The following is an 11,731-nucleotide window of genomic DNA, read 5'->3' on the forward strand; positions in this document are numbered from 1 at the left end:
TTGTGTAAAGATATTGGATAAGAACCAAGTGTGTTTTTTGCCATTGACTCTGAGATAGACAGTGGTCAGCAGTGAGATCAGACACAAGCATCAATCCTTGTGATACCAGCAAATACCAGCAGAGGATGATGTTCCCAAAGTCAAACCCTGGCCAGCAGGGCAACAGCTAGTATGAGAAATGGACATAACTATCTTCTGGGTTTGGAGTCAATGTGGAAGGCTCTGTCAGACATTTTAAGATACGGAAAATTGGTTCATGACTCCATTGCTACTGAATAATGACCTTTATTTGTTAGTTTCTTCAGCCAACATTGATTAAATTCCCTTTCTTTGCAAAGCAGAGGTTCTAGGAAGAGAGCACAGCTCAGGGATAACTTCATGAAATTTATCACTTAGGACAAGGATTGAAAAACTATAGCCTGCACCAGCTCCCTTTGCAGCATGGTTTTAAAAATAAAATTTTGTTGGAGCATAGCCACACCCACAAGTTAGATATTGACTATGGCTTCTTTCATGCTACAATACCTATGCTAACTAGTTTTAACAGAGATTCTGTGGACCACAGAGCCTAAAATATTCATGATTTGACCAAGGAAAGTTATTTGATTCTCCAACTGAGGAGTCATACACTAAATCCATTATAGGTGCCCAATTGGCCAGTCCTTTACCTACCAACCAAAATCTTCACAGCATTTGTCTTAGAGTTAAAACTAACTCAATAAATACACTGCTATGGTCCTTTAAGTCAAAGTGTTTTCCAGAGTGACTTCCTACTTTGAAAAGTGACCCAAGCGTTGCTGCTGTTTTAATTCAGGAGCGTGAGGCCCCAGCACGGGGACTGTTGTTTATAGATCTCAGTCTACTTCATCAGGATGTCTGTGTATACATCTAAGTATTTCTATAGAAGGAAAAAAAAGAAATTATCATGTAAAAATTCAAATACATTCTGGCTCTGAACACTCGCAATACAGGTCAGTCCAAGTATGTATGAAATTCGGAGAAAAACAGGGCATATGGGGTAGAAGCCTGGCTCAGCCCCTAACCAGCCTGGTACCCTTGGCTAGGGTGCTTGCTCCACTTCCTACAGACCAGCCCTGTCCTGGGGGGGATTAGGGGGAAGGCATGACTGGACTTCCTCCTGGGGCCTTGAGAACACAGTAGGATCCTTGGCTTTGGGAGTCTCAGAAGTTCTCAGCAGGGAGATGATGGGGTCAGCAGCATATGTATCCCCCCTCAGAGAAGCAAGCCCTCTCCCAACTGGAAGAGCAAGGACAGATCACTGCTTCCCACACCCTCAGAGCATGGGTCCTCCAGAAACTGATTCCTCTTTGTGGTGTAGTAAACCAACTGCTTCCCTGAGTTAGGGATTTCCAACAGGGATGAAATGACCTATGCAAAAGTTTAAGCAAATTAGTTTTCAGTTTTTACTAGAACACAGGGACAGAATTAGTATGGCATTATTTTTCAATTTTCCTTTCATATATTCTTATTTCAAAAAAATGTTTTCTTATAAAATATCATGGTTGCAACTAGTGGTGTGTTCTGACCCCATATTCAAGAACATAAATGTACATAATGAACACAGACTAGCATCATTTTATATTGCAAAATTTTACAATAGCTGAAGTTGTTCTGCTTTACCATTAAACTTTTACTTTATTATTCAATTCTTATATCCAAATATAATAAATAATAATAAAGATTTAATTTAATGCTATCTCCTGCAGAGAGTAGATACCTCCCCAGTGGAGAAATATAAGCCAGAGTGCAATGCTGACTCCAGGGAACAGCTCTTCTGATCCTGTGTCCTTCATCCTGCTTGGGATCCCAGGATTGGAGAATTCCCAGTTTTGGGTTGCCTTTCCATTCTGTGCCATGTATGTTGTGGCTCTAGTAGGCAATATCACTCTCCTTCATGTAATCCGAACTGATCCCACCTTGCATAAGCCCATGTACCTCTTTCTGGCCATGCTGGCTACCACTGACCTGGTCCTCTCCACTTCCACACAACCTAAAATGCTGGCCATATTCTGGTTTCACGATCATGAGATTGAATACCATGCCTGCCTCATCCAGTTGTTCTTCATCCATGCCTTTTCTTCTGTGGAGTCCGGGTTGCTCATGGCTATGGCCTTGGACCGCTACGTGGCTGTCTGCTTCCCACTGCATCACTCTAGTATCCTGACCCCATCTGTCGTGGGTAAACTGGGGGCAGGTGTGGTGACGAGAGGGCTGCTGTGGGTGAGTCCTTTCTGCTTCATGGTGTCCAGGATGCGCTTCTGCCCCAATCGGATCATCCCCCAGTCATACTGTGAGCACATGGCTGTGCTGAAGTTGGTGTGTGCTGACACTAGAGTTAATCGTGCGTATGGACTTTTTGTGGCCTTCTCTGTAGTTGGCTTTGATGTTATTGTCATCAGTGTATCCTATGTCATGATTCTGAGAACAGTGCTAAAGTTACCCTCAAGTGAAGCCCGGCTCAAGGCTTTTGGCACATGTGCCTCTCATATCTGTGTCATCTTGGCTTTCTACATCCCGGCTCTCTTTACTTTCCTCACCCACCGCTTTGGACATCATGTGCCCCGAGTCGTACACATTATGTTTGCTATTCTCTATCTCCTGGTACCCCCCATGCTCAACCCCATCATCTATGGAGTTAGAACCAAACAGATCAGGGACAGGGTTATTCAAGGATGTTGTGGAAAAGACCCCTGGGTCAAAGCTTAGGGCTTCAACCACCCCAATCACCCCACAGATCTGGGAATATAAATGCTGAAGTTTGCCAGGATGTCACATATTGTCACAAAATCATCTCTGTGAACACCCTGCTTAGAGATCAGCCACCGTCCAGAAATAAGAAGAACACTTTTCAGGATACCCTGAAAGTAGTGACTGATAATGAATGCAAATTTTACCTATGTTTGATAGCTTACAGTGATTGATGTTGGATATGTGATCTCCAAAGAAGAGGATTTAGCTTCAGGATCAGGAACCAGGCTTGATCACTCAGAGCTCTTGTGTGACAGTTTTATTACAGTGAAAAAGGACAGAGAAAGTTTCTGACATAGACATCAGAAGGGGGCGGAGAGTGCCCCCCTTGTAGTCTTTCTGCTGCTGCTAAGTCACTTCACTCGTGTGCGACTCTGTGCGATGGCAGCCCATCAGGCTCTCCCATCCCTGGGATTCCCCAGGCAAGAACACTGGAGTGGGTTGCCATTTCCCTCTCCAATGCATGAGAGCGAAAAGTGAAAGTGAAGTCACTCAGTAGTGTCAGACTCTTAGCGACCCCATGGACTGCAGCCTACCATGCTCCTCTGTCCATGGGATTTTCCAGGCATGAGTACTGGAGTGGGGTGCCATTGCCTTCTCCCCTCGTGGTCTTAGCAATTGGTTATTACAATAAATCAAAAGAATATCTCAAGGTTGTAAAGGTCTTACCAGACTCACTCCCACAATGTATATTTAAGATGTCAGGATTATTCAGACCATTCTTAAGCAGGAGAAACATGTCCTCAAGCAGGATACATTGTTACATAAGCATTCTTACAGAGTTTAAGGAAAAAGGTATCCTTGAGCAAGATGGGTTGCTTTTTTGTGTGTGTAATCATTAGCTCTGGGCTTAAAGAAAAAGAAAAAATGTTTTATGTGACTAAGAATAAGGAATGTAGGGGGAAAAAAAGTTTTTCCTTTTCTCCTCCTTGAGAGCCCCAGACGCCTTTCTCCCCAGGGACCCCAGACTTCTTATCAACCCTGCTTTATTTACTAAGCCAAAGCCTTTGACTTTGTGGATCACAACAAACTGTGGAAAATTCTTAAAGAGATGGGAATACCAGACCACCTTACCTGCCTGCTGCAAAACCTGTATGCAGATCAAGAAGCAGCAGTTAGAACCAGACATGGAACAACAGATTGTTTCCAAATCAGGAAAGGAGTACGTCAAGGCTGTGTATTATCACCCTGCTTATTTAAATTATATGCAGAGTACATCACATGCAATGCTGGGCTGAATGAAGCACAAACTGGAATCAAGATTGCCGAGAGAAATCTTAACCTTAAGAAATCTTAACCTTAAGAAATCTTAATCTTAACCTTAATATCAATAACCTCAGATATGCAGATGACACCACCCTTATGGCAGAAAGCAAAGAAGAACTAAAGAGCCTCTTGATGAAATTGAAAGAAGAGAGTGAAAAAATTGGCTTAAGACTCAACATACAAAAACTAAGATCATGGCATCCGATCCTATCACTTCATCTCAAATAGATGGGGAAACAATGGAAACAGTGACAGACTTTATTTTCTTGGGCTCCAAAATCACTGCAGATAGTGATTGCAGCCATGAAATTAAAAAATGCTTCTTCCTTAGAAGGAAAGCTATGAAAAACCTAGACAGCATATTAAAAAGCAAAGACATCACTTTGCCAACAAAGGTCCGTCTAGTCAAATGTGTGGTTTTTCCAGTAATCATGTATGGATGTGAGAGTTGGACTATAAAGGCTGAGCACCAAAGAATGAATGTTTTTAAACTGTGGTGTTGGAGAAGACGCTTGAGAGTCCCTTGTGCAGGGAGGAGATCCAACCAGTCCATCCTAAAGGAGATCAGTCCAGAATATTCTTTAGAAGGACTGATGCTGAAGCTTGAGCTCTAGCACTTTGGCTACCTGATGTGAAGAACTCACTCATTGGAAAAGACTCTGATTCTGGAAAAGATTAAGGGCAGGAGGAGAACATGGCAACAGAGGATGAGATGGTTGGATGGCATCACTGACTCAGGGGACATGAGTTTGAGCATACTCCGGGAGAAAATGAAGGACAGGGAAGCCTGGCGTGCTGCAGTCAATGGCGTCACAAAGAGCTGGACACAACTAACCAACTGAACAACAAGAACAGGATATTTGCACAAAGGAAATTGCCCTACTGCAAAAGTGGCTCCTGGTCCTAATTGGATGCCCTGTCAGATCTTAGATGGTGATACTAAACCAGCCTCCTATGTCCTGTGGGTTAGCATAGAAACTACTATTTGTCTTTAGCATACCCTAACAACTGTCTGAAGCACTGCGAATTGATTGGAACTTACATTCATCCTAGAGACCACAACCAACAGGAAAAACTGAGAAAATGAGTCATACATTGAAAAGGAGAATTGCTAAAATATGTCAATAAACTAATGTAACTTGAAATGAGGCTTTGCCAGTTGCCCACTACATATCAGAGTGTCTCCCAGAAGTAGGCTTAAATTAAGCCCCTTTGAAATATTGTATGACAAGCCATTTCAAGTGTCTGACCAGAAAGGGTATCTGTAAATGCTCTGAAATACCTATTTCTTGCTAATTATGTTGAGTCTTTGGACATTATGAAAACTTCTGTTCTTGAGTTTTGCTCTATTATACTAACCTCTGATCTTGAGTAAAGGGCTCAAGATCATGCCCTTTCAGTGCCTCATAGAGGGGCTTTAACATGAGCCTATAGTTTGGGATCCAAATCCAACAGAATCCTGCCATTCCCTGATACCCTCTCAGTTATCTGCAGGTCTTGGGTGCCCTCAAGCCTGGAACTGCCTGCTTCCTGTCAGGTGAAATGCCCTCACTGTCCTTGGGAGAGGACAAAGCCCAGATAGATGCCTTGTTTGCATATCTAGGCCTTTTTCTAGGAAACTTTTATCCACAATTAGCCAAATAGTTCAGGGTTCTGATGGTATTTTGTAGACATTTGTCATATGTAAGGTTAGCTATGAGCCAGTTGTCCACATATAAGAGTAAAAGCCTTTCATCCAATATTAAGTTTCTAAGCTTCCAGCTGCCTATGCAACTGAAGTAGCCTTACATTTTTTCTAACTCAGTGATGGAGTCCTCCTTAAAACTAAGAGAGAACAGCGGGCTGAGGATCAACTGACTGCAAGGTAGACTGGACCATACAAGGTATTATTCACCATGAGCTCATCTGTCAAATTGCCTGAGATAAAACCTTGGATTCACGATACTCAGATTAAAGGTGTACCTCTGTCTTTGAAAACAAACCCAACTTCAGAGACGCCTGGGGAACAATGGGTTTGTGAACCCTTAGAGGACTTAAGATTGCTCTTCAAAAAGGATATGTTGAGTTTACAACTTCCTGACAGTTGGAGAAGGATAGATCAATCTACTTCTTTAATCCTATTCTACTGAACCACGCAGCATGAGGTTCAAGTAGTTGAGAACTATACTCTATTAAAAATTCTAAACATTATTTCCTGCCTGTCGTTTAACACTCAGGCAGAGGGGCAGAATTCCCTGAGACAGGTCACTGTATATGATTATAATAACAAAAGCAACTTTCACAGGTCTTCAAAGATGCTCCAGTGTGTAGAAGTGAAGTGAAGTGAAAGTCGCTCAGTCAGGTCCAACTCTTTGCAACCTCATAGATTATACAGTCAGTGGAATTCTCCAGGCCAGAATACTGGAGTGGGTAGCCTTTCCCTTCTCCAGGGGATCTTCTCAACCCAGGGATCGAACCCAGGTCTCCCACATTGCAGGCAGCTTCTTTACCAGCTGAGCTCTAGTGGGTGGTTTCTGTTAAAAGCTGAATTCCAGAAACTGTTTAGAGTTATTTCTGGTCATGGTAGAGTTGGTGAGAGGTAAAGCAGAGCTCACGGTGAGTAGTGCCCTGTGTCCCAGTCTTCTCTGCCCATCCCAGGGAGCAGCAGGGCTCACAGAGGCTTCAAAAGAGTTGGATGGCAAGGTGTGCACTTTGCAGGACAGCCTGACTCAGTGTGGGGTCCAGGTCCGGAGAGTGACTGCTGAGCTACAAAGAAGACTTGCTGCTTGTACCTTGACCCCCAGGAAGACTCTGGAAAAGTAGGAAGACTGCCTCCATTCACAAAGCCTCCAGTAGGGAGATTGGATCTGAACCCCAGCCTGCTCCAGCAGTATTGTTCTGGGCTTTAGTTTTAGCTACCCTAAGTTAAACAGAGTCTAAATTTCCCTGAAGCTGTTGATTAGCAAGATCTCAGCCCATTTTAGTCTTTATCCCTTCAGGGTTGAGCAACTTGGACTGAACTGATATTTCACCTAGTGAGTGAGTGTGAAGGCACCAGATTCCCTAGGAATTCAGGAGAAAGTGCAGGGAGGAAAGAGAGGTGCCTCTCAAGCGCTCCCACCGCCCACTCAGACTTCTGTCGCAGATCAGCTCTGCTCCTCCCTGGTCCATCTGAAAAGAAAATCTGAGAGCTGAAAATCAGAGCCAGTGAATGGAATGAGGAAGCTGAGCTGCTGCTGCTGCTAAGTCGCTTCAGTCGTGGCTGACTCCTAGCGACCAAATAGACGACAGCCCACCAGGCTCCTCTGTCCATGGGATTTTCCAGGCAAGAGTACTGGAATGGGTTGCCTTTGCCTTCTCCGGAGGAAGCTGAGAGGCATCTCTTAGGAGGAAACTTTGGTCTTTGAAAAGGACAGTGGAGAATCTGGGAAACAGAATCAGCAGAAAGAAACCGGTTTTTGAAAGCGGCTACAGTAAATGAGTAGCTGAACTCTGCTTGAGAAGAGAGTCACCACCCCTAAAAATGTTTGTGGAACAGGTGAATTCTCTATTAAGGCTCATGGGCAGAAGCTGATAAAGATGCAGAAAGCAGTATGTAACCTGAGATTCCAGAAGAGCAGCCTGGAACCTATTGTAGAGTCATCCAGCCCAGTGACTTAGCAGGGACCAGGTTCAAATGCAGATCTATCTGTAATTCAGTATACAATTTCACAGGTCTCCTATGTATCTGACTTTTTCATGACAGGGCAACAATCTCTGCTGTAATGAACCAGAGTGGGTGTTCCAAACAATCACTACCTAGCAGAGGCAGAGGTGTGGAGCACCCAGAGCGCTGGGTGTGGCATTGTGCACTTGACACAAATTTATTATGTGGTCTTGGGAAAATCATGTAACTGCACTAAGCTCTGTGTTTCTCATTTTTAATACAGATGTAGAGGTTTTGTGAGAGAAACAATAAAATGTACAAGTGTACGGTTTCATATCTACAAAACCAGCAATGCTTTCCACATTCAATCAAAGAGATCATTGATTACTCTGATAAATTATATCTTTAGCCAGATTCTCTACCAGTGCCCAGTGCAGGGATGAAGATGGTGTAAGTTCTGCTTTTGTTCACAAGTGGAGAGTGATATACAGGAGGCAAAAAGGAGGGAGAGAAGAAGCCTGTAGCTCAAATAGAATATATGACTGTTTGCAAAGGTCAGGCCAGGCAGAAGGAAATAAAACAAAACCCTAGATAGCGGGTGTGTATTTCTGAATTTCACTATAAGCCAGATAGGAGCATATGTTTTGAGCAAGCCTCTAGTTATTAACTAGGTAGGATGGTAAAGTTGCCAGATTATAGAGTAAGACCTATAAGGTGAGCCCCAGCTCTCGCACAATGTTACAAATGTAGAGAAAATCAGAAAGAGGCTCGGTTTATTTCCGATCTTGCAGAAACCCTTTTTAGGAACGTTTCGGGCTGGCTGACACATTTGTCTGTAGGTTGTTAAAGGAAAAAGTTGAAAAGATGCTATTTTTGCCTATATGTTTCTGCAATGAAGCAGGTAAGAATCAATATTTTCAAGCAAAGACTCAGGTCAAGTGAGATTAAATACTGAAAAGGTGTTGGGTAGATAAGAACCAGATGTTTTTGTGTCATTGACTCTTCGGTGGTGGTCACCAGAGGGATCAAAGTGTATGAACCCACAGAATACCAGCAGTGTGAGGTACTCACAGTCCTTCCAGAGCCAGCAGGGCGACCACTGGTATGAGAGGAGGATGTAACTCTCTCGTGAGTCTGGTGACAAAGTGAACCTTTCTGTTAGAACATTTTAAGGTATGGTTAATTGCTTAGTGATTCCATAGCTACTGAATAATGACCTGTATTTGTTACTTTCCTCAGCAAATGTTTATTGGATACCTCTTCTGTGCCATGCCAGGTGCTAGGAAAATCTACCACCAAATCCATCTTGCAGCCTATTTTTATAAATAAACTTTTATTGGAACACAGCCATACGCACATATTTATATATTGACCATGTCTGCTTTTATGCCATAATGACTAAGCTGAAGTTGCAACAGAGATTGTATGGCCGACAAAGCCTAAAATGTTTATGATGTGATTTTTTTCAGAAAAAATATTTACTGATCCTCCAAGTAAGAAGAGTCACACCCTAAATGCATTACAAATGCACGATTGGTCAGTCAGCTATCTTCCAGCCCAAATTCTCGTGGTAATTGTCATAGGGTCAAAACTAACTCAGTATCTGTAAGTACACTGCTATGGGGCTTTAAGCCTGTCTTCCTACCCTGAAAATTGGCCTAAGTGTTATGTTGTTTTAATTCAAAAGCAGGGGCTACAAGATAGAGCCTATTATTTATAGACCTCTGCCTGTCTCATTGGATATCTCTCTGTCCGTATATCTGAGTATTTCTACAGAAGGGAAAAATGGTTTGTGAAACTGTTAGTTGCTCAGTTGTGTCTGACTCTTCCTGATGCCATGGAATGTAGCTCACTAGACCACTCTGTCCCTGGAATTTTCCAGGCAAGAATGCTCCAGTGGGTAGCCATTCCCTTCTTCAGGGGATCTTCCTGACTCAGGAATAGAGCCCAGATCTCCTACACTGAAGGCAGATTCTTTACCATCTGAGCCACCTACATATCTTTGTACACCATTTTCTAAAATTCTATAAGTAAATTCCAAAGCTGAGGACAATACAGGGAAATACAGGAAACCGTTTTCAGGGAAATTTTAAACTCCTTTGTAATAAGGTATACCAATTTATACTTCTACCAGCCATGTAAAAGGAATTTTCACCTTGGGGTCTGTGGAAGACAATATTCTTTTTAGATGTTCACTAATTTGGTAACTGAATTTTTTTTTTTTTTTTTTTTTTTACTGTTTCTTCAGATGATGAACATAGGCCAACCTTGTGGCCATTATCAATCACTTCTTTCTGAGAGTTCTTATCCAGGGTTTCCTGAAAATTGTCCCTCTTGCTTCATGAGGGTGTCAGTCCTCTGAGCCAATTGTTCAGAGCCATGACTTTGTGACAATTTGTGACATCCTGACAAAATGTATGCATTTATATCATCAACGCCTTAACAGTGGGGACCTTGGGGTGGTTAAAACCCTATGCTTTGAGTTGGGAGTATTTTCTACAACATCCTTGAATAACCCTGTCCCTGATCTGTTTGGTTCTAACTCTACAGATGATGGGGTTGAGCATGGGAGGTACCAGGAGATAGAGAATAGCAAACATGACATGTACTACTCAGGGCACATGACGTCCAAAGTGGTGGTTAAGGAAAGCAAAGACAGCAGAGGTGTAAAAAGCCAAGATGACACAGATATGGAAGGCACATGTGCCAAAAGCCTTGAGCAAGGCTTCACTGGAGGGTAATCCCAGCACAGCTCTCCAAATCATCACATAGGATACACTGATGACAAAAACATCAAAGTCCTAACATCAAACCTACTCATATGGCTGATGCTAATTCTTAAAGGTAATATATATGTATAGAAAAGGATTTGGGAAATACATCCAAATGATATAAAATTTAAGAATAATGGTGAGATTTGTGGTATTTTGATTTTTTTTTTTTTGGCACCTTTAGGTATTTTTTTTTTTAATTATCAATGATTGAGGACGTTTAATTTCTGTATGAGAAAAAAAGTAATTGAAATAACAACAAAAGTGTACAGAAGTTAATTTAGTGACAAAGCCTAGGAAGTGCAGTGGAGAATCTGAGAACATGAGGAATTTTGGAATAAAATCCAGAAAGTTTGAAAGTCTAGGTGTAGCATTGTTGCCAGAAATCACAACTTCTTGAGACTCCTAACAATAAGAATTAGGTAGACTACTCTCTTACCAAAATTTGCTGATGCCCTGATGACAATGGATTTCAAATGAAGAAATTCTGGGAAAGAAGAAGGAAGAAGAATCTCTTCGAAGATAACCATGTTGTAGGTTTCATAGTAGCAAGAAAGTACCTAGAAATTTAATTACTTGTTAATATTCAATTCCCTTTTAAATTAACATTTTAAGCTAATTTAGAAAACTACATGTCCTTTATTGTTTTCTTATTTTTAACTTTATTGAGCCACATGTAATATACAAATAGTTGCACATATTTAGGGCATACATTTTGACATAGGGGATTTGGACATAGGCATACACCCGTGATGCCGTCACCACAATCAAAGTAATGAACACACTTATCACATTTACTGCATTTGTATTTTTGTCCTCACTCACTACTCTCTTGTCAAAGTGAGTGATGAAGAAGGTTCTAAAATCCAGGCTCTTACTTTACTAAAACCAATGTCAGATGAAGGTACTTTAAGAGAAATCAAGAATATGTTTGCTTTCTCAGAAGAAGCAGCTATTGGAGCCTAAAAGTACCTCCAGAAATAAATGGGTATTCTGAAGGACCATTGTCAAAATTCCCAAATTTTAGAGTTATAAGGAATCATGATTCCATTATCAGTAAATCAGTTAATGAATGTGCATCTCTCTTTCATTTTAAAATTAGCTTTATGGCTGCATAAGTGGGACAATAAAATGCAAATATTTTAATATATAGTTTAATGATTTCTGACACATGTCAATGTCTGTGTGGTTACCCACCCAATTAAGATATAGAAAATTTTCATCCCTTCATAAAGAGTTTCAATAGGGACAGAGTGAAGGGATAAAGTAGGTCATTAAATAGTTAATCCCACTAGGGGAT

General features: G+C 41.7%; 1 protein-coding gene across 1 annotated transcript; it reads left to right on the forward strand.

Moving 5' to 3' along the window:
* Positions 1–1,770: 1,770 nt before the first annotated feature.
* On the forward strand, positions 1,771–2,727 carry LOC133058867 (olfactory receptor 52R1-like). Its single transcript, XM_061145948.1, has one exon. The coding sequence runs from the start codon at positions 1,771–1,773 to the stop codon at positions 2,725–2,727; it is 957 nt and encodes a 318-aa protein (XP_061001931.1).
* Positions 2,728–11,731: the final 9,004 nt, after the last annotated feature.

The sequence above is a fragment of the Dama dama genome, chromosome 1 (genome assembly GCF_033118175.1).
Source record: "Dama dama isolate Ldn47 chromosome 1, ASM3311817v1, whole genome shotgun sequence".
NCBI lineage: Eukaryota > Metazoa > Chordata > Mammalia > Artiodactyla > Cervidae > Dama > Dama dama.

Bases quoted from the DNA above. Each gene is read 5' to 3' on its own strand.
- LOC133058867 (XM_061145948.1), top strand. From the start codon at position 1,771: ATGCTGACTCCAGGGAACAGCTCTTCTGATCCTGTGTCCTTCATCCTG.